The sequence below is a fragment of the Falco naumanni genome, chromosome 4 (assembly GCF_017639655.2).
Source record: "Falco naumanni isolate bFalNau1 chromosome 4, bFalNau1.pat, whole genome shotgun sequence".
Classification (NCBI taxonomy): Eukaryota; Metazoa; Chordata; class Aves; order Falconiformes; family Falconidae; genus Falco; species Falco naumanni.
In genome coordinates, this window is record NC_054057.1 from 15,232,605 (window position 1) to 15,255,566 (window position 22,962).

Below are 22,962 nucleotides of genomic sequence, written 5' to 3' on the forward strand. Positions count from 1 at the left end.
TCATTGTTGATGAAAGACAAAAATGCAGGGAAAAGCTTTTAGCCCAAGCTTTTTCCTAAGCAATGCTGTGTCTTCAGTCTCCAGCAGCTGGTCCTGTGCCAGAATCAACCATTCTGGCCACCTTCTAAAGTGCTGTTATTTATTGAACTTTTTGCTCATACCCTTGACCTGGCTAGAACTTTTGTGAAGCATGGCTCCCACTGCTCCTCAGTAACATGCCACACCTAAATAATCAGGGGGCTCAGCAACTCCAATACTCCCCGATTTTTCCTCCTCCTAATTGTCACACCCCTGTTTGTACGGGGAGAAACCAAGGCAGAGATAATGCCACAAACTTGACCTTGCATGATGCTGAGCCTTTCTACCCCCATCTCTACCTTGTCACTAGGCTTTAAGGATAAGCACAAAATGCTTACCTCACAGACCTGCAGCTTTCTTCCAAAGGAGAAATTGAAGAACAAGATTTTGTACAGTCAGTCTGTGTATGCCTTCCATTTCCAACCATTACATGATCACAAAAAACTTTTAAAGCTTACTAGTTTCAATAAAACTTGATGCAATTAGAAGTTTCAGGAATAATTTTTCTCCTGGAGCTCAGCAGAAGTCAGCACCACTGCTATCTGGTCAACTTGCCACTTCTGTGTGGTCCCTAAGCAGAAAGAGCCTTTAAATTTTGGCTGAGCAACATCTGTGACAGCGGTCTGACAATTTCTGTTGACATGAAAGGGGGAAGTTAAAGCCACTAGTAAAGTTGCAGTATCACAGCTTGCCATGGGTCTGCCACACATGAGCAGTGACAGGCTTCCACACATCAAACTCAAGTTCTGCTGCAGATTCATTGGGTTTAAACCTACAGTGGAGATCCTCAGAAGACAAGGTGCTACTGACTCTTTAAACCCTAAAATAGCATCTTACTCAAGATCAGTGGCTGTTACACCCCCTCCAACACAAACACAAATAGCTTTCATGCTTGAAAGCAGTATTGGAAATCCCCGCAAGAGACGAAATGCTGGGTGGATCCAGGCCTGGGACCATGGCTCATTTCAGGGCTGAGCGGCACGGAAGGTGTGCTGCTGCGCTGCAGGCTCCTGCCTGTGCTCTCTCTGCAGGGGCACACCACTGCCTGGGGGGTCAGCCGTGGTGCCTCAGCATGGTCTCCTTCACTGCAAAAACTGGACAGAAGTTACTGAGGCCAGAGCACAGCTGAGCACATTAGTGCAGAAAAGCTAACACACACACACACACAAAACCCCAAAAAACCCCACAAGGAAATCCAGCAAGAAAACAAGAGCCAGGACGAGTGCTGAAGCAGATAGAGGGAGGCACTCACCTGTTTGCACCCAAGCTGCTCCTCAGGTAGCCGCTGCTCCAAGCAGAAGCAAGGCAGCTGCTGGGGGCTTGTGCCTTTTATACTGGAGGGAAATGGGCTTGAAGGGAGGGGAGGCGGGGTGGGGGGAGTCAAGAGGTGGGCCAGGAGGACGTCAGCGGTACTAGTGAGCAAAATTTAAATTTAAAGAAGGAGGGGTAGAGAACTGTGGCTCTATTAGAAAGCCATTGATCAGGGCAGGGAGCAGGAGCTGAGGGCGGTGTCAAGGGATAGCGGGGCCGGGGGCTGGCAGGACACCGGGCTGAGGCCCCCCGAGCCCACCAAGAGGAAAGTGGAGGGGAGGGGGCTGCTGCCATGTCCCTGTGGGTGAGGGGACACGGGCAGAACAGAGCAGCACCTCTGTGCACTGAAGAGCCACGCTCTCTGTGCTGCCTGGCTGAGATGCTCTGTCTGAAGCGTGCATCTGCAGGGGAAAGCCACTCGTGGCTGGGGATGAGGTGCTGAGAAAGAGGAGACGGACAGTGGGAAGCTCTCAGGGCCAGCAAACTGGAGCAGTCAGTCCACACACCCCTTCCCAGCCCTTGTTCCCCTTGCTGTTGTCCCGCCTCTGCTTTTTTGCTTGGGATCTTACTTGATGGCATCTCTTGTCCCATTAATCCCCTAACCCACGGCTGGCGTCAACCGACCCATTCCTCAGGTTTAGGCCATACTGCAACACAGCACCCAAGTAGCTGAGGAAATCAGTTGTGGTTCAGTGCTTAAGCAGGGGCTTACCAGTTTTGTGGCACAGGAAATTTCATCTGCATGAGGCTAATATCTGGAGCAATATTGTATTTCTGCAATAGGCATCTCTTCTGGACAGCTATTTTTAACTCTGTCTCTTGACTAATGTGTCATTGCAATCTTGCCGTTACAGATCTCGCTGCTTTAATAGCTCAGACTGTGTTTACCACGAAGGTTTGTAGCGGAGCAGCAGCCGAACTGCCAGGTGTTTCACTCCTTCGGCACCATACTGCAAAGAGGCTGAGATGTGTAGTGTTACTGGGCTGCCTGGGGACCGAGGCTCTCCCGCAGAGATTTTCACAGACACAGGGTTGTGCTCTGCTCCTGGTGAGACTGACTCCCTGAAAAACAATTTTTAAAGCTGTGCTTAGAAGAGGGGGCTCTGAGGCATGACCCAGTCCATAAGCTGAGACTGGATAAGAAATGCTGGAATTCCATTAATATAAAGTGCAAGGAAGTTCAGTAGCAAATCTAGTTTTTCTACAGAGATGTTTCCAGCTGGGAAAACTTCAAAGTATAAATGACACTCTTCCACTGCAGCCACCTTCCAAAAGAAATTAGACCATTCTTTTTCCTAGGGGCAATTTGTGGGGTACTTCTAGAAGGAAGCCTGACTGAAATTTTGCCTGGCCCTGCCCCTACTCAGTGTCCAGGTATCAAATAGATGACCCCACCACCACCAATGAGGGTATGGTCACTAGTTGTAGGGATTAAAATAAATTTCTCATTTATGTGTAATAGTTTGCTCTCTGGGCATGTGCATGAACACAAATGGTAAAGAAACCTGAGAAATACTCTTCCATTCCCCAATTTCCACCTAGCAACAGCTAAAAGAAGTGCCTTCCTCATCCAAGTTTTCAAGAGTTTACTCAGACTACTCAGGATTACAACTACAAAATATGAAGAGTACTTCAAGTCCATGATAGCACAAAAGGTCTTTCTACAGCTAACACAATCAATAATGTATATACATGCTTTCTTCAGCAACCTCCTTTTAGCATGTTCCCTTTGAACCTTGCAAACGCTCCCTACCTAAAAATCAATCTGTGTCCAAGAACCAGGCGGTGGCTCTGCTTCTGCTGTGCTAATTTTGCGTGCGTGCGTGGCAAGGCTATCTGCTTAGTAAGTAAAACCCTTCATGGTTTTGCATCATAGATCTTTTCCCTTACTGGTCTTCACATTGGTTTTGACCAGAAAATGTGGGTATCCTTTCTTGATCTCTAGCGGGCAATTGGTGGAGCGAGGGCTTTTTCTCTCCAGGATTATGTAGGACTCTGTCTTGTTTTCCTGTTTTGCTAAGTGATCCTATCATCTTAACACAAAAGTAAAAGCCTTTTTCATCCCATTCACTCTTCCTAGACTTGCTGGCACTGCAATGTGAGCCCTTCAATAGCACAGATCATTTTCACCGATTGGCACCTACATGGAAATTACCAGGTAAGGTAAAACTGTGCAATGTGTTCATGGTAACATGGTTTGCTTATTGGTAAATGTTGCCTGCAAAATAATATGCCATACAAAAAAAAAAAAAAAAATATTAGGAGAGCCAACATTTAAAATGCTCTAATATGATCAGCTGCGTTTGTTCTGGCCCAAGGTCCATCTACTGCAGTATTCTGGTTTTGACGGTGCCCAGCAGAGAACATCTTTGGGAAGAGTCTAAATACAGGGCAGCACATTTTGACATTCCCTGCCAACTATTCTCCCAGGCCCCTGAGCCTTGTGGTCTAGAGGCTTCCCAAGCCAAATGTTTGTGGCAGGTAGCCCTTAATGGACTTCTTTTCTTTCACAGCTGCTTCTTGAACCCATGTAAATTCTCAGCACCCACAAAATCATGAGCCAAGAACTTCACAGCATTCTCCCCGCTACAAGAAGGATCACGACCATGCACCTGTTCTGGGCATGCCACTTGTGAGTTTCAAGTACTTATTTTTTCATTTTTGCTTTCATTCTGCCTTCATGAAGACTAATAAACTATGACAGTCTGTTTAGATGAGCCTCATCAGGCATTTCTCTTACCACAGTGCTACTTTACTCCATCCTCATTGACTGTAAGTTATCAATTCTCTCCACCAGACCACGACTGAACTACCAGAGTGCTATATATAGTACCCAGAAGCTTCAGAGAAATTGTCCTGACTTCTCAGGGTCTTTTCAGGCAGTTGTTATTTTATTTCATTTTGTTACCCCATTCAGAGCAGGGCATATGGTTTGGCCAAGGAAAGCAATTCAGCTCAGGCAGCACAGAAACATGAAAGCCACTCAGATCTGGAAGGAACTGAAAAAGAGCTGTTGGGGAAAGAGGGTCGTGAAAGACTGAACCAAGATCATCTAGAGGACAGCTTGGTCTGCAGTGAAGGCACAGAGGTTTGAGTGTTAAAACCTTCATCCTTTTTCTGGTTTTGAGTGAGGCTGGGCACGTGCTCTCTTCTTTGTAAGATGATCCCCCAGAAGGGCTCAGGCCTCCGTCATTTCCCTGCCCCACACAAGACCCAGGACTCCTGCATGTAAAATTCTTGTGTAGGTTATGGGACCCAGAAGCATGACTGTGCCCACTGTTAGCTGGAGTGTTGCAGTGTCTCAGTGGGCTAGCTGGCTGCGGAGACACTGTGGGGTGCAACCTCTTAGAAAGGCAGCAGAAACACAGCTGTGACAGGCTGTGGTAAGGACAGCGACTTCCCAAGGCTAAGGAGAGGTTGGGCTCCTGGACAGGAAATGATGAGGAGCATAAATGTCAGCAATGGTGGAATGTATCACCTGAAGGCTGGAGTGACCCAAGAGGATGAGGTCCAGGGTGCCTGCCACAGAGGAATACTCCTTGGGAAGACAGCTCCAGAGGCCAACAGTGAACTACAGGTTTGGTGCCAAACTCTACCATCTAGTCTGCCCAAAGAGCTAATCCAGAATTTCTTTTTTTCTGTACTTCTTTTGCTGGTAGGAGCCTTCCACAAACAGAAGGTGAAAACCACCAAAGCAAAGACATTTGATGCAGCTGGGCGGAGAAAGATACACTTTTTTTTTCCCCCAGATCACCACTTTCATTGTTTCACGTATCAGTATGCAAATACTTTGCAAATGCCATGAACTACTGCCTGATCCATGAATCTATGAATCTGCCCAGCCTTCTATGCCGGCGTAGAGCATGACTTCTGAGTGTGAAATATTAAAACGTTGCTGGTCTGATTTTGCTTAGTCTTGAATGAGAAGGAGGGAGAACAATGACACTTGCGCTGGCTGGAGCTGAAAATTCTTATCTGACATTAACTTGGAAGAACTTGATGATTGATAAGAGGCCTGGTTGCACTAATTGAGTTTGGAGGATTCATGAAAAGTTATATTCAAATCTATTCAGAAAACCATGTCAATTCAAGCAACTAGATGAGACTGTTAATCATGTATAGCTTTACACTGAAGCCATTCTCTACTAACATTCAGGTTCAGAGAAAAGCCAGGACTGGCTTTATTTTGAAGCTATATTTTTGTTTGAGAAAGAGGACCATCTAGTGGTTAAAACAGAAATTATCGTCTTGCTTTCAATCATTGAACAAGGAATTAACCCCCACACGTTTCAAATGAAAACGTGTATTTTGGTATCTGTCCATGTAATGAGACTGAACCAAACTGCATATAACCCAGATTCTGATAAGTTAGACTGGATATACAGGTATATACCATGAGCACAATTCTCAATTTGCCCAGTTCTCCCAGTTAGCACGTGTTTACCGGAACAACTTGTTAGCAGCTGGGCAGCTCAAGCATAGGCTACAGCTCTGGACATAAGCCAGTCTCCCCAAGCCCTCCTCTGCACACTGTGGAGGCTTTGCACCAGCGTTAGAGCTCAGATGGAAAAACACAAGTCAGGCTTGGCATGGTTACAGCCACCTTCAAAACTATTCTGCTGACAGTAAAGATAGAGGGATGTTTTCTTCTGACACTTTTGCTATTCTTCCTCCCTGCTAGAAAGCCACTGTACAGCCTTCTGCACACAGGTTTGGGAGGTGCAGCTTGCAAACGGAGCTGGGTAGTGTAGGAGGAGCAGGGAAGATTAAAGTTCAAGAAAAAAAAATCAAGGATGGAAGTACTTTTGCCTATCTCAAGCATCCAGTGCTTTGACGCTATTTTCAGGAGGCCACCGTTAGGCCAGCAGAGTCACGCTTCTGGCACTGGAGTGGAGCAGAATTTGTATATAAAGTAGTTGCATTGGTGGAATACAGGACAGAAGTTAGTGCCGCTACATGCCATTTCCACATTTCATGTACAATCATTTTGTCAGGCATCTTAAACTGCTCTTTGAACACTGTGTGCTTCAAGCAGTAATTGTCCGGGTTTCCAGGCTGTTGCAGAGGACAGGTCAGCATTCCAGTTTGCTCTTTTCTGGTAAGGCAGACTGCAGGGACAGGTATGGGGGATCTGCCTACAGGAGCAATCCTTAACTAAATTAAATTTTGACTTTGTAAAAGCTCCTAAGGAATAAAACTTTCAATATTAGGGTGCTGCACATGAAAATAATAGTAGTATATATTAGAACTATGTCTGTAGGAAATGAAAAAAAATGATCCAGTTATAACAGAGGACATTGAAAACAGCTGAAGGTAATGGCAGCCTCACATGTACACACATGCAAAGACAGACATTGTACAGAGTCCTAAATTAAAGCAGAGCTTTAGTCCCTACCATGTGGGTGACTTGTTTTTTTCCTGATGTGATGCTTTCTCATGGCATTCCCAGCCTGTATTTCCAACACAGCAATTCTCTGGAAGAACAAAGTTTCTCCCACTGGTCTGGGTTACTTGTTGATCCTAAAGGGCAGCCGAAGTACTTCTGAGAATATCCAGTGAAGGTGCAGTTCTGCACTAGGGCGACAACTTTTACAAAAGTGTACTTTATGGCTTTAGTATATCATATTTTTCATCTGCATGCCAGTGAGTCCCTGGTTTTAGTGCTTTTAGTGCCTGCAGTTTATCCAGTCATAAATAACCTCTAATGATTCAGCTTGGCAGATGAACAGGAATACAGTAAAAGTCAAGCAAGGGGATTGCTATTCATAACCAGGTCTTGCAGCTATTACATATCGTGAAGCCATGATCAAGATAATTAGAGATGATGCTCTTCTTTTCTGCCGCAATAGTTGCCAGGTTATACACTAGTCATGGAAAGGCAAGAGTCTCATTCCCATCCATTGCTTAAACTCTGATGTCTGACAGATATTAGCAGGTGAGATTAACTCCAGCCTGAGCTCTAGGATGATTAGCCGTAATCTGAAATTTAACAGCCTAAGTGACAACGCCTCTTGTTTCCACTTAGGTTTTAAAACTATTTTAATTGTTTCTACTTTTTTGTTTGCTGCGGTGCCATGTCTGCTTGGCCCACCTTTCTGCAGTCTGGTGTGGCTGGAAGCCCCCATAACCAGGACTTCCACAGATCTATTGTCATGAGTGGCCGCTCAGGAGACATGGGAAGGACTCAGTCAGGACAAAGCACCTCAGGACAGCTGTCAAGGGGCAAAAGCAGAAGCAGCACATCTCCAGCAGGATGCTCCCTGTCTCTGCCCACTGTGACCAAAGTTTGGTGCAAGGCTCTGGCACAGACCACGTTTGTGTCAGAACTAAGCGACAGACATGACACAGAGACCTGCAGCTCCCTCTGAGGATGACAGAAGAGGGAGAGATTTTTGCATTGACGCAGCCTCACAGAGACCCCATGCCAATGCATGTGGCCATTGCAGCAGGCTGCCAAAGGAACAGTAAGTGTGCTGTCTGTTGCCTTTATTTTAATTGGTGCCCAGCGCATGCCAAGCTGTGCAATTAGGGTTTGTTTCCATTCCCTCTGCAGTTGTCAAAGTTTGCACTTAAGAACTGCTCACTGTGGGTTTTTTTAAGGATGACAAAGTCACATCTTCTTGGCTTATAAAGAAGCCTTGTTCTTTCTCATTTGTCTATAAACTGTACAACAAATCCCACAAATACCCAATGAGCCCATAGGCCTGGGTTAATCCTGCAGTGAGAAGTACGAAACTATTTTAAAGGCATGAGGATTCAAAGTAAGCAAAAGAACAACCACAGTGAGCAGCCTAAACCTGCAGGCTTGGACTTGGGTTTTGCATCTGAAGGCCCACCGTCCTCTCATCACGGCCAGGGCTGTCCCCAGCTTCTGTTCTCTTTGGTTGTCCCAGCACAACTGTTGCAGGATTGTGCAAGTGGAGTAGATACGAAGTTTTAACCTTTACTTTTTAACTGCTCATCTGGCTCACCACAGTGCCCCACAGTGGTACTGGCCCAGCCAACGTAACAAGAACCAGTGGCTGGGGGAAAAACAGGATGACAGACCTGCATGGCTGCTGGGGAAGTTTCATGGGATGATGATGGGAGAGCAAAAGAGACGATAAAATTTTGTACAGAGATGTAGAATTTTCAAAAATGCATCAGGGCCAAAAATTCCCCACATTAGTAGTAATGTAAGTTCTCTGAGAGAACTGCTGGAGACATACCAGGAACATGTCCCTGAGGGTGGGTGTCCTGAGCTTGTACAACCTGCCCAGAAGGTCTCTGAGCATCTAGCTCAGCATCCTTAATCCATGGACATTGTTCAAATCCTGGCAAGCCTGTGACTGAGACAGGCCCTTTGGGCTCTGTAATGAGCATCTCCCCATTCCGCCATTACTGTCCAGCAGTGCACTTTGCAGCTGCTTGGGAAGGAGTTAAGACAACCCTCTCCACGGCCCATATTGCACCGTAAGGCTTTATCAGGGATGGTAGCAAAGGGTGAGCAGAAGTTTTGTACCATGGCAAGTGGCCTTGCTTGCCCCAAGGTAAAAAAGAGAAGCTTCCTTGCAAAGTGCCAGGACCAGAAACTTTCTTAATGTATGCTGATATTCATAATACTGCAGTGCTGATCCAGGCCTTGGATAACAGGAAAGAAATATCCCTGTGATTTAAGAGGACTGAAGGTTAGCACAAAAGCCAAAAAAAAAAACAAAAAAAAAAAACCAAAAAGGGAAGAAGAAAAAAAAAAAAAAAAAGGAGAAACAGGTTCTGGCAGTCGTGCCAATGCAACCAAGTTATTGTACATTTGCAAAGCCATTTGTCACCTCCTGAGGCCTGGCAGGCTCCGCAATGCCAGCAGGCCCTGCCAAAGGCACGCCTTTCCCCCTGCAGCCCCCGCACCCCCCGTCCCCCCACACCCGGAGGCCAGCAGTGCCAGGCGGGCAGCGGCGGGGCAGGGGAGCCCCCCGTCCCCCCACACCCGGAGGCCAGCGGTGCCAGGCGGGCAGTGGCGGGGCAGGGGAGCCCCGCGGGGCCAGCGGCCATGGCAGCACCCGCGCACCCAGCCGAAGGGGCACGGGCGGTCTGGAGGCGCAAAGCGGCTCCCTCAGCACATCGGCGCCCGTCGAGCAGCGCGTCACCCAGCGAGGCAGGCCGGGGGGAAGGTCCCCATACGTTTGGGTGGGTAAGGGGACAGGGAAAGCACTCCCCCCCTTCCCTACCAGCTTGGAAAGTCAGCCCAGCGGCCGGCAGGAGCTGGCTCGGAGACACGGAGAGGTGATGAACGGCACTGCCAGCACGGAGGGGACCCTCACTGGGCGTCACCCCGCCAGGGCCCGCGCCGTCCCTGCGGGCAGGCAGCGTGGGGAACCAGGGGCTTTAACCCCGCGCCAGCGCTCCGCGCAGGGGGCGAGCAGGTGACCCCCCGGGGCCGGCGGGGCTGTGAGGGCAGCCCTGACCCGCCGCCCGGGCCGGGCTCCCCGCGCTGCGGGCCGGGGGGGGGGCGCACCCCTTTCCGTGGGGCGGGGCGGGGCGGCCGTCACGTGCCTGGCGCGCGCGGGCCAGCCGCCATTTTCTGAGGGGAAGCGGCGGCCGCTGCCCGTTAGCGGTGTGTGGGGCGGTGTGCCGCGGGGAGGGGCGGCGGGCTCGCACCCCGGTCTGTTCGCCTTTGCGCTCTCTCCTCCTTTTACTCCTTTCTCTCTCTCTCGCCGCCCCTCCCTCGGCTGTTGTCATCCCTCCCCTCGCTCCCTCCCCTCCCGCCCCGCTCCCTCCCCGCCGGCACTGCGGAGCCGGAGACGTGACCCGAGCGGAGCCAGCCGCGGCCTTTTCCCCGCTGCTCCAGCCTCTCGCCGCAGAATCGCATGTCATCTATCCAGAACCTCCAATCCTTCGGTAAGAGCCGCCGCCACCCCATCGTACCGCAGGGGAGCCCCGCGGTCACCCCCTCGGCACACCCAGCCCGGGGCTGCGGCTGCCTCCGCCGGCCCGGCCCCGGCCCCGGCCCGCCGCCTGTGCTGCCGCCCCAGCCCCCGGTGTTGCCCTGCCCCCGCTCTCCCGAGAGCCCGGGGCTCGTGCGGCCGGTGCCCCCGGCCCCCGCCGTGACACTGGAGCCGCCGCTGGGCGGGGGTTGCCGTCCCCGGCGCTGCCCCGTTACTCCGCAGCGGCAGCTCCGGCTGCTCGTCCTTGTCCTGCCGGGGCGCCGGCCTCGGGGCGGGCACCGGGCGGGAGGCTCAGCGCTCCCTCCGCGGCCGTAGGAGGTGCTGCCGTGTACCGTGCTCGGGCGGCCCGGACTGCGCTGTTTGCCCGCATGTCTGGTAGCACCCCAAATGGGGCTTTTCTGTCAGCTCCGCAGTCCCAAAGTTACAATCTTTATGTTATATGGCCTCTATAGGGAGGCGGGAGTTCATATTCTCTGCTAAGGAAGGGAATAATTTCCATGCTTCCAACTGCTTGTTGATTTGCTGCCTCATCGTACACGTACCAATGTCCCAAAACCCGATCCATGCCCTGCAAAGAGTGGTGTTTGTGTAGCTTGAGCTATACAGATGGTAGGGCGTTTTTCTTGTAGTGGCAAGGAAGTTTACTGTGCTGGGCCGTGGTTCTCCTCCACCTTCCTTATCTATAGGCAACAGAAGTGAGCAAGTTCACACTATGTAATAATGTTGCCAGGCTTTTGGTCTCAGTTTTGTCATTGATCTCTTGCATATACAAGCAATACGAGAAGGTTGTGTTCATCACGGTTCTGGAGTTGACCCTATGCTTAGGAAGGTGCTGCCGAAATGATTTATTTTTTTTTAAGTGCTTCGATGTTAACAGCTACAGCGCTGTCTTATCTCCCACCTAGAATCCTAAACTCTGCCAAGTGATCTTCATGCCCGAGACCCCTTTTTGTTTGACTTTTTCTTTGACTGGAATTTTCTTTTTTTCCTTTTTTTTTTTTTGTTTGCCCCACAAACTGTGGTGCACAGTGAAATTCAGCATACCTTAACAAATGTCTTAGAAATTAAGCCAGTCAAGCTTCGCAGTGCTGTTACTTTTTTTCCTGTGGTGCTTGCATTGTCATCCTGCTTTCAATGGCTTTAATGCTCTTGTCATCCTTGTTTCTGCAAGGGTCAGTCTGTCTGCAGCTAGACTACTTCTGTTCCTATTTCTGCTGAAGTTTTACTCTTTCGGGACATTTTTTTTTTTTGAGTGAATGACAAAACTTGATCAGTGTTTTTAGGTTTAAGTTTTGGATGGATGTTTGGGAAATTGTAGCTTGCGTGGCTGTTGAACCTACAATTTCTAAAGATCAGACTCTTCAATATGATTCTGACCAGTATCAAAAAATTACTTGTGATTTGTCTTAAAAAAATACTTGAAGTAATTCATGCTTCAAGATTTATTTGGAGCTACTGATTAGGAAACTTGCAGGGTTATGAAATTTCATGATAGAGTGTTAAATATCTTTTTGTGGGCAACTGAGAATAAGAAGTATAACCCTGAAACCTTTCTTCCTAAATGCATTCTTGTTTCACCTGTGCTAGTCTCATTTTAAACTTGGAAGGATTTGAAAACTGACCTTTTTGTAGTCAAAGCCTAAATGAATGTTGTCACAGTTCTTGCCTAAAACTACTGACTGGCAGAAGGGTGCTGGTTTACAAGACCCTCTGACATCTGTTAGTGTCTGTTGCCATGTTTTGTTTACATTCGTAGCCAAAAATTACATCCATGCCTTAATATGCTGGTAGTGTGGTAGTTGTCACAGAGTACATGACTTCTCTTTTGGACCTGTAAAGGAGTGTGTGCACAAGAGCTTTTTTTATTTGCATGTACTTAGCAGTTGATCTGATAACAGGTACAGCTTCCATATTTCACTTACTATGCACGTGGCTGTCTAAAACTTAGGTGCACTTGATGTTCTCTTGCAACATCCTGTTTTCAGGTGCAGAGCTTCAGGATTTACAGTTTGCAAGGAGCAGTAAGCTAAATTGATACTGTAGCTGAAAATTGTTTATATCCAGAAAGGCCTTGAAGATGGATGCTTGACAGTTGAGAGTGCTATGCTGAGTTAGGTTGGTGAGCCTTAATACAACTGTTGAAAAAAGTACTCGTGATTTTAACAGCATGCTTTTAAACAGGGAGAAGACAGCAAGATTGTCCCCTGAATCTCTTTGTGAAGTGAGAAACTTCACTGTTAGTTTTTGAGGTTGAGTGTTTTCCTTGTGGGAATTACATGAATCTTTTTCCTCCTGCAGACCCCTTTGCTGATGCAACAAAGGGTGACGATTTACTCCCGGCGGGGACTGAGGATTATATTCACATAAGGATCCAGCAACGAAACGGAAGAAAGACACTAACAACTGTCCAGGGAATTGCAGATGATTATGACAAGAAGAAACTTGTGAAAGCTTTCAAAAAGGTGAAGTTGCTGATTTGACAATAATAAAGGACTATGATAGCTTTTAATACTAAGTAACAGAATATTTGTTTTATTTCATTCTTTCCAGTGTGCATCACTTTAATATTCAGATTGATCCCTTTCCCTGTTTTTCTCAAAACTTCTATCAGTGTCTAGTGACACTTGATTTTTGTTTAAAAGTTAAATGTTTCTTTCCTATAAAGAAGTAAATAAAATATGTTCTTAATGTTTCAAGAAAATGTCAAAGATACCAGGCTTTGTTGATATGAAGAATAAAATCAGTTTAAAGTAGAACTTCTTTTGCATTCCTGCTACTGTCATAGCTGGGTTGTTGTTGAAAATAGGTCTTGTTTCTCCAGGATGAAAGTACTTATTTTAAAATAGCATGGAGTTGAAAGGCTGTGTCATGACTTTTTTTCCCCATTCTTGTAATGCATGTTGGCCAGTTCCTTCTGCACAACAGTTAATCCTGTCCTTGCCTGAATTTACTATCAGCAGCCTAGTTTGTGTCTATGTGTATCAGCAGATAGATTCTATTTGCTCTCAAAACCAGTGTAAAATAGATCTAGCCTTTGCCTTGCTTGTCATCAGAATTTAGTAAGCAGCTTCTGTGACAAAATTCTGCTGAAAAGACTTACTAAGCGAAATCATAATGTACATCAGATGTCCTAACAATATGAATGTTTCTTTCTAGAAATTTGCTTGTAATGGTACTGTGATTGAACATCCTGAATACGGTGAAGTTATCCAGCTTCAGGGTGACCAGAGGAAGAACATTTGCCAATTCCTCTTGGAGGTGAGGGACTGCAGATAAATATCTAAACCTCTCTGGAAGCATTAGAGTGACAGGTGGCACTGATGTTAATTAACAAGCTAAAGATGTCCACTATAGTTCCTTTGTATTTTCAGCCAAAAAGTAAAATGACACTTGCAGAATGAGAGCAAACCCTCCAGTAAGAATGAAAGCACTGTAGAATGCATTTACCCTGCTTCAACATACCACTTGTTCTCTGGCAGTACAGCTTGAGTTCTTCATTTGTGAAATCAAGTCTTTGATGCAAACCATAATGTTGAGACTGAAAACACTATAGAGGAAAGAGGCTTACCGATGCAAATCATGATGCAGAAATGTTACACTAGGACTACAGAATAAGTCAGATGTTTGATAAGATTTTCTTTTTTGTGTAGTCAGTTGTTCTGCCTGGCTCAGAAAACATTCCCAGAAAACTGCTTTACTGAGTATATACTTCAGTTTCTTTTAATCAAAGTATGTAAGATTGTGGTAACTTTATATCACTGTAATATCCTTAGCATGTAAGCTTTACTGAAATATGTTGCTTTTCTCCCTTAGATTGGCATTGTCAAGGAAGAACAACTGAAAGTACATGGTTTCTAAAATACCTGTACGCCAATGAAGAACCCTGAAGTATTTGGCCTTACCTAGCCTGGCTCTTCTGTGAAAAATGAATCTTTGCAGTGAATGGACTTCCCTGTTACCTAAACACTTCAAATTTGTTTCAGATTTGCATGACTGTGTGAAACATGGGCTGTGTAGACTAGAAACACATAAGAAAACTTCAGTAAGGTGGTAATGAAGACACTTGTGAACTTTACCACATTTCCAATGGAAATGTTTTAGCGATGATTGTTCAGTTTAGTACTCTCCACCTGACTTAAATGTGTGGGTTGTATTAAAATAGTGTGTGGTGTTGCTTAAAAATAAAAGTTTATTCATATATTTTCTGGGATATCTGAAATGCTTTAGCTTAAGTTTTAAACTAGCACAGCAGCCTTACTAAAGAATGGCTAAACTGTTTTGTGGCAAGTGTAGCTCACTGATGGTTGAATAAATTGGAAAATCCGTGTGATGAAGTATTAGCTAGTTAAATCAGTATTTTAGCATGATGTGGTCCTGTAGCTGTAAGACTAGAGCTTTAAAGTCTTTTGTGTAGGTGTATCTTAGTAGCAGCACGATAAGACATAAATTGTTTGCTGAGTAAGCAACTGGATCTTCTCTAAAATCTACTGTAGTGACTATGATGTACTGGTGTTAACTATAGTAGGCTAAAATAAGCTGAACTCCTTAAGGCTGCTATTCCTGAGAACATGCTAAACATCTAGGTCTTACGTAGGACTCCCAAAACATTTGAAGGAGGTGCATGGGATTTTGTATCTCTTCTGTTACTGAGTAAAGGGGAAAGACATTGAGTTGGCTTCTGCCATGACTGTACGTTTAATGTGGGCAAGCAGAGTGCTTTAATTAGCAGCTAGTATTACTTGCAGAAGTAACGAAGGGAACAGGCTCTGCACTAACCTTTTTTTGTCTTAGTGTGAGAAGTTTTGCTGTGATTAACAGTTAATATGGAGGGGTTTGTAGTGGGGTTGGGGTGTTGCTACAGAAAGCTGACTTAGTCTCCTTTTCTAGCAGGCAGTTCATTCTGTGTTATCTAAAGTTATGATAGGTTCAACCATGCTTTTCATCTAGTTTTGGTTAGCTTTAGGCATTTGTTATTCTGCTTTTAAGACATGTCTCTTTACAGAATGAAATTATTTTGTGAGCAGGTCTTACCTTCGTTGTGAGATAGACATGGAAATTGTCTCTGAAACAATTCAAAACATGCTGAGCTGGGAAACCATAACAGTAGTGGGAAATGTTAACGCTTCCTGTAATATCATGTGTTCTCTGGAAAGGAAGAAAGAGACATTTCTTTACTGCTAAGATTTATCAATAAAACTTATTCAGAAAAAAAAATTGATGACTACCTAAGTAAACATCAAGAATAGGCAAAACTGTATTTTTTAATATCACCTGTGCCTGTGCTTTGTTTCCTGTTCAGAGTTGCCTTTCTAAACAGAAATGCTCAATTTCAACTCGCTTGAACTTGTTTTTAGATTTCTGAATTCAGATATGAACCTTTATGGCACTAGCAACAATTAGAGGAACATTTTAAAGCATACATATGGCACCTTCTTTCTCTGTCTGGCCTAGGCAATTGCACCTGTAAGTATCCAGTGTCCAGTCTCTCAGTCTCCACAAATTTTGCCTGGTGTTGCAGATTTTAACAGTTCCAGAGAAAAAGATGTTCCAGAAGATTGTATACTGTTAAGGTGTAGTGTGTTCAAGAGGAGGCGGAGGCAATGCCTGTTGCAAAACTCGAAATACCAGCACGTGGAATGAAAATCTAAAGCGTAAGTCTTATGCAAGTCTTACACTTTAGCAGAATAAAATCATTGTACTGTAAATTTTTACCTGGTCCTTATTCATAGATGCTAAAGTAATTAATCCTTTGGGGTTACATAGCACTTAGTGATTTTCATTTTATCAAATGCCAGGGAAAAAATGACATTCTCATTTAAAGCTATTTCTGCTGCCCAAGCGGAAGAGCAAGCAGTATCTTCTCCTATTTTACTGGTATTATGTGAGTACTTCTAGTAGGTTTTGAATTGGAGATTAACAAAGGATTAGCAAGTCTCATGTGTTACTGAGTCAGTCTTCATTTCAGATGGCATTCCATTAACTTTTACTGCCTAAGCTTGAGTCATTTCTCCATAGTTATTCTGTTTGGAATAAATGAGAAAAATGATTTCTTCCTCATTTAAAAGTCCTTGCCGGTAGGAGGAACCTTGCAGGTGGTAAGTGGCTTGGTTCTTATGCTCTAGTGGAGCTGCTTGTGTTTTGCCCTTTGAAGGTCAAAATTAAAAGGGGAGGGAATAAGAAGTAACACATTTGAAGTTTAAATAGATGAGATTTGTTGTAGCAACAAACAATTTAATCTTCCTAGAAGAAAAGCAGAAATTTTCATCCTTGAAGTGCTTTAAACTAGAAGAGTGTCTCTTGTTAACATGCCCAAGCCTCTTCATGTTCTGGAGGAAAGGCTTCAGCAATTTCATGTTTTATCATCTTACGCTAAAACTTCTTTGTCAAAGCTCTGCCTATTTGGAATATATATCCATGTTCAAGAATGATGAGAAATATGGAAGACCGTGGGAAAGAACTGTTTAAATTACTGCCGTGAGAACCTGTTTTCACAGGGAAAGCAGGTTTCACTCTTTCCATCGATTCCAAAACAGGGTAAAAAATCTAAAGGATGTGGTGCGTAATTGTCAAGGCAGTAAAAGGGAACTAATAATAGGAAACACTTTTAAAACCCGCTAGTAGGACTTGAGACAGGGCAAGCTCAGACTGCAAAGAGTGGTGCTTGTTTTTGTTGGAATATTGTGAAATCTGTGTCCTTGAGATCTCCAAATTGTTTGCCGCCTTAGTGATATCTAGGCTTAACCACAAGCTGCAGTTGGATGTAGGAACTGTTTGAAATCCACAGCCTTGCTGTGCATAGTTACATTGGGCTGTTGTAGGTGACTCTTTTAGCTGATACACAGGAATAAGGTGTTGGATAAATAAATTCATTGAATTGTGTGTTCAGAGCCTCCATCTACATAATGAAATTGCGAACAACGAAACCATCACTTCCCAAATGGTGGTAGCAGTCCTTATTTGTAGAAGATGAGATTTAGTAATTTAAGCGTGTAGACTGCCTACTTCCTCCTTTTGGGTGAATGATCAGGCTTTTACTTCACCTGTGGTGTACTAAATCTGACCGTGTGTTTCAGAGATGAGTGTGAAGAGCACAACTATGGGCAGATGAGCAATAATCCTCTCAAGTGAAAGAACCTTTGAAAAGAATAGTGCCTAGATTGTGTGTGTGTGTGCTGTTCGTTGGTTCAGTGGCTTTGTTTAAACCTTACGTCCTGCACTACGTTCTTGCACAGCCTAAATGAAAAGCATGTTGTTTTGGAGAGGGAGGAGGGAATCCCACAAAAAAACACCTTAGGAAATAAGTTTGTATCTTGCCTGTTTTCATTAACTTAGATTCTCCTGGACTGCAAGATCTGTGTAACATTGTAATTTCTGGGTTTGTATCTTTAAAAATCCTAATTAAACTTCCTTGAGGGTTTGGCATTTAAGGTTATAAACATATCTGAAGCCATTATAAAACTTTTTTTGAGGAGTTATTGAAGTGTTAAGTTTTAAATATTTGGAAGAAAAAAATTAAGCGGAGCTCTGCATTTCGCCCTATACTGCTGTCCTGCTTATAATCAGTTTGTAGTTGTCCTGAAGATGCATATACAGGTATTTACAGACCTGTCGGTAAGCAGATACCCTGCTGTAGTGCAATAGCCTGTTTGTAGTTTTTGTAAGATCTTATCCGCTGTGCTGCACTGTTACAGGCTGTACTACTCTTGATTTTACAGTATAGGCAAGGTGTACCTTGAGTTGTGGTCAGCAGTTATCTTTTCCTTAATCTTCCTGGAAGGCTGTAGTGTACAGGATCCATATGTTACACCCTTCTTTGAAGTGGCTCAGTAGTTCCTCTTACTGTGTGGAAGTACGTACAGGACTGGTATTTAGCCAGTTAAAGAACGGGGGAAGCCAGCATTTTTATAATTACTTTGGGATGCAGTAGGGGCTGCTGTCACTTTTGGTGTATTCAGTGTTGATTAGTGTCACTGAGTGTCCCTCTAATTAGTGTGCTACTGCCACTAGGGAAATAGAAGTGGTCTTAAAGGGTCATGTGTATTTAGGTACTAAGAATCTGCCTTCCTCCTAAGACTCTTCGTACATTTATATTCAGTTTAGTTGGGAACGTGTCCCCCGTGGATAGCAACATGAGGTTTATTTTCTAGTTGCCAGATCAAAAAATCTTGAGATGAATAAGGGAAAAAAAATAGTTGTTTTATGTTTGCTGTACAGATGCTTCATGCCTACTGTTTCCAGTTTACATTTTAAAAAAATAAATCTCAAAAGAGGATTTGTACTCGGCATGCCTTTTTAATGTTTGCTACATGCCTGTGATTGATCTCTATGAACAAGTCTTAACCTGTATTGGAGTATTGCTGGAGAGTTGAGACGACAAAGTCTTTTGAAATAAAATGTACCAGTGTTGTTTTATGTATGCTTTTCTAAGAAACGGAATTCTGTGCTCTTTTTAAGGAGGATTATTTTTTCTTTTTCTTTTTTTTTTTTTTTTTTTTTGGTGGAAGGTAGAAGTAGTGTAATTTAAGCGATGTATGTGATCTTCTTGTAATCAGTTTGATTTCTTCAAGAAATGTTGCATTTCCTCTTCTAAATTTCTACCATAATCTGTACTGACCAACTTAAAAAATATTGTGACTTGTACTGGGATATCACAGCTCTAAAAGAAGATGATTGTATTGGCATGAGATCCAAAATTTTGGGTAGAAGAGGATCTTTTAACTGCTTGAATAAGCAAAATTCACAGTGATTTAAGATGAAGCCAGTAACATGCTCAAGTCTGGTCTCGGCCATTTTAGAATGTCTTGCATCTGTGAAGTGTGGCAGCACATTTCTGAAATTCGTTTGGGGTCTGATTAAAAGCACTTGTGTATATAATAAATGCTTTTTTTCCATTTTAAGCCTTCTTTGCTATGAATGTGCAGCAAAAAAACCCCATGATCCAGGCTCAGTTCTCCAAGTTACAAGTAGATGAATTCAGATGTGGTTGCAAGTAGAATGGTCATGTTCCTCGAAGACAGGATTTAGCTGTCAGCTGTCTTCCTAGTTCCTCTCACAATTGGACAGGGAAACTGCTGTTCCTGCAGTACAGGTAGACAATCCTTGGGCATCATGATGGGACTGTTAATCCCATGGGAGAGGTGGCACTGCAGGTGTTTCAGTAGCTGTCCCACAGATGAATTAGAAGGTTGCTCTTTTAGGTAGACCCGGAAAATGACACAATGCATTAATGTGTAATCAGAGGATGTTTCTGGGCTAAGAAAGGTTAAAAGTTAGATATTCCCAAGAGTCCTGCTGGCAAAATCTACCAAAGGGCAGCCCCTGGTGTGGAGGAAACTGCCTTTAGCTACTCTCCAACAGAAGACGTTAGATACTTACGCGACAGTGGTACCTCCTGGTGAGCAATGAGTTACACCTCAATAAACAGACTGAACAGATATTGGTAGTATCAGCACATCTGTGCTTGGTAACACTGGTGAGAAGGATGGCCCTGCAAACCGATACTTGTCAGTATCTGATACTGTCAGTATCTTTGAGTTACACCTGTAACTCAAAGCCCAGATCTAGATTAGGACTTGACGATACAGAACAAAAACACTGTCCAGGTTCCTTTAGTGAATAATAACCTGTAAATTGATCCATACATAATTCAAGATAATTTATAAGAGTGAGAATGTATATGAAAAAGGTCCTTATAGAGTATATTGAAAGAAGAGTGTTTTACTACCTTACCTTACCTTTCCTTTAGGAAAGACTTTGCAGTGGCATGGAGAAACTTTCTGATTGTCTAGTAGTATCTTTACTTCATTAAAAATACTGTGAATGGTGCTATGTTTTGAACGTAGCTGGGCCTGGAGTCTTCATCCATCCCTGTCTCACTTGCCTTGCTTGCTAAGCTGTTTTTGAAGGGCACTGAGGGGAGGGACATCTCTTGGGGTCATGAAATTGTTTCATTTCTCCTGGTGGTAGAAGTGAATTCCAGTACTGGCGTAAGTCACGCTGATACCAAATCATCGTTCAGTAATGCTGTGGAAGATAGAAAGGGTTTTACAGAGGGTGAGAGGGAAGGGGGTGTCTGCATCTTGCTTCCAAGTACAGCAATGCAGAGCCCTTCAGGTTGCCTGCCCCTGAAGCCAGTCTGAACACGGCAGCTTCTGCTGCCTTGGCAGTTTGCACTGCACAGAAGCAGCTGCACGATTTCAAGGTGTGGGCTGGTTCTCACAGAAGTGCAGGCTGATACACAGCTGGTCTCTGGCAATAAATGCAAAGTACCAGAGCACTCAGGTCACGAGAAGTGATTTGGTCACACAGAAATGGGCATCTACTGTTGGTCTGTCTCTACAGTCCTTTAATTACTTTTTGTCTGTGTGATAAAAGTAGTATCCTAACAACTCCAGGGCAGTACCCTCTGAGTAGGGAGGACTGACAGTTGTCTGCTGTGGAATTGTACTGCGGAGCGGGACCAAACAAGCCTGTAATGTTCTAGAAATCATCAAGCCCAACATTTGGAAGACAAAAAATGAGCATCTGAGAACATAATTCTGTGTATGAAAGAACACCCTGTTGCTAGCAGCTGCATATTGCTGGATGAGGCTACAGGCAGGAGGAATGCAAAGGAAACGTGCTTAAAATGGTAATACCCCTTCTATAGCTGTCTGGAGGCTCTACAGGCTGTTACGCAAAGGTGGTGATGTGTTGCTTGCCAGATTCTTGTCTAGGCTGTAATCTTTGCTCTGTTTACGCAGTGTACACCACCTGCCTGTGCCCCCTCCGGAGATCATCTCTAATCTTCTGTTACTTTCTAGTATCTTACTACCTGTCTCAATTTGATTTCAGGCTACTTATACTCACATTGTTAAGGTATGTTTTCAGGAGGAAGGCATTAGTGATTGCTTAAAAAAGGAAAGATTAGCTGAACCAATTAAATATAAGGAGACAATGTGAGAATCTTCCAAGTGCATATTTAGGTGTTCTATTTCTGCAAAGAAGCTATTAAAATTGAAGCCTGTCTTACATTACCTTAAGAGGCATCTGCTGCCCGAAGAGTTCTTGCTGTACTTATTTCAGTGCCTTAAATCAGTCCTGAAGCAATGCTTTCTCTCAGGTCTACGTGTGGAAGGCACAGCGTGGGTTGTGTGGGCCTTTGGAGAGCCTGCTGCAACGGGTGCTGCTCTTGTGAGCATCGGGAATGCGCAAGTTGCATGTCGCTGCCCTCAGGTAGGCTGCTGTGTGATGGGAACAGCAGAGGTGGCAGAAACAAGCAAAAGGTGTGGCTTGCGATTGCCACTTTCTGTAGTAGTTAAGTGATCTGGCAAAGTGGCTGCTGAGAGCAAAGGGGTCAGGTTTTTTTTCTAGTTCCTTCGCAGATATGTATCAAGAGAAATTGCCCTCCAGTTAATAGAATTGGACAGACCATATCTGCAGGATCACATCTTGCAGGGCTGATACTGGTGAAGCATCCACTGACTTATTTTTCAAAAGTTCACTTGACCTTTACTTTTGGATAGAGTTTTTCCTGTTTGCTGGAATTTGGGCCTTGGCTGGCACGGCTCTATCTCATTGGACAAAAAGGTCCTGAGAAATCACCGGCTTGCCTCTGTCCCCACCCTCTCCATACTGTTGTTACGTGCAAGCAGATTTAAATACGTCAGGTTTGGACATAAAAGCCCCTGTTACATGTATGAGCATTTCTCTTTATGTCTTCTCCTTTTAAGAATACGCTCCTCCTGCCATCAAAGAGACTTATTTTCTTGGGTTCTCCAAAGGTCCAAGCATGAATTAGTGCAGGATACTTTTGCTCTCCTGCGTTGTGAAGAATTAGGAATTTACAGGAGGAAATCCAGAGCAGATGTGGATTGTACAGTCAGGCAAAGTCGATTTTGAAAGAGCTAGCGTAGGCGGTTCCGCACCCTTGATGTGATATATTGCACAGGCAGGTAGTAATCCTGCTTGACTGTCCCTGGCTGTGCGCTGGAGGAAGCCTGCCTGCTCCTTCAGTAATGAAATGAAGGCACGGTGGGAAGCCTTGCTGCTGCTGCTGCTTTGTTCCTACAGGAATAAACTCTTCAACACCGCAGACTCAAGTCTGACATCAAGCTAGGCTACAGAGCAGTCTAGATGGGGGCACTGTTCCCTCTGCTCTACTGCTTCCATCCCGTCGGTTGTGCCTCACCCTGCAGGTAAGAGCTATGGGACCTGGCCTATATGACCTATATCATTGTCCTGTGTAGGTGAAACACCAAATATGGTGACTCTCTGATTTGTGACTGGAGGACTGCCATAAATGTAACGAGTAAATAGTAGATCCAGCTACAGGAAGCAACTTGCTTTTTTGACCTCAAAGTGTTTCTGTCTTCCTTTTGACTTTTTCCATTTTCATGTGCTTTCTAGTAATGAAATGCTATTATCTTGCATTCTTTGTACCAGAGTGAAATGTTATGCCAGTCGGTGCCATGTCTTGTGTTGCCACTTTATGAAATTAATGCTAATGAAGCATGAGATGAGGAGTGGGCCTTGGGGAGTATGATGCGTCAATCCTGCAAAACATGGCAGGATGCTTTTCCCCTGATCTTAATTGCAATTGTTTCTTCAGCCATTGGCTTATTTAAGATCTACAGGTTTGTGTCCGTTGTGCAATTGAAGTTTTACAAACAGT

At 44.6% G+C, this 22,962-nt stretch overlaps 1 protein-coding gene and 1 long non-coding RNA gene across 2 annotated transcripts; one reads left to right on the forward strand and one right to left on the reverse strand.

The window, feature by feature from the left end:
• Positions 1–2,104: 2,104 nt before the first annotated feature.
• On the reverse strand, positions 2,105–9,808 carry LOC121086788. The gene is made up of 3 exons (XR_005827453.1): positions 9,594–9,808; positions 6,785–6,958; positions 2,105–2,451 (listed from the first exon to the last, which is right to left on the reverse strand). It is a non-coding gene; the product is annotated as an uncharacterized LOC121086788 (long non-coding RNA).
• A 177-nt stretch (positions 9,809–9,985) lies between these two features.
• On the forward strand, positions 9,986–19,207 carry EIF1B (eukaryotic translation initiation factor 1B). The gene is made up of 4 exons (XM_040591009.1): positions 9,986–10,263; positions 12,609–12,772; positions 13,467–13,568; positions 14,124–19,207. The coding sequence occupies exons 1-4, from the start codon at positions 10,233–10,235 to the stop codon at positions 14,166–14,168; spliced, it is 342 nt and encodes a 113-aa protein (XP_040446943.1). The 5' UTR covers positions 9,986–10,232; the 3' UTR covers positions 14,169–19,207.
• Positions 19,208–22,962: the final 3,755 nt, after the last annotated feature.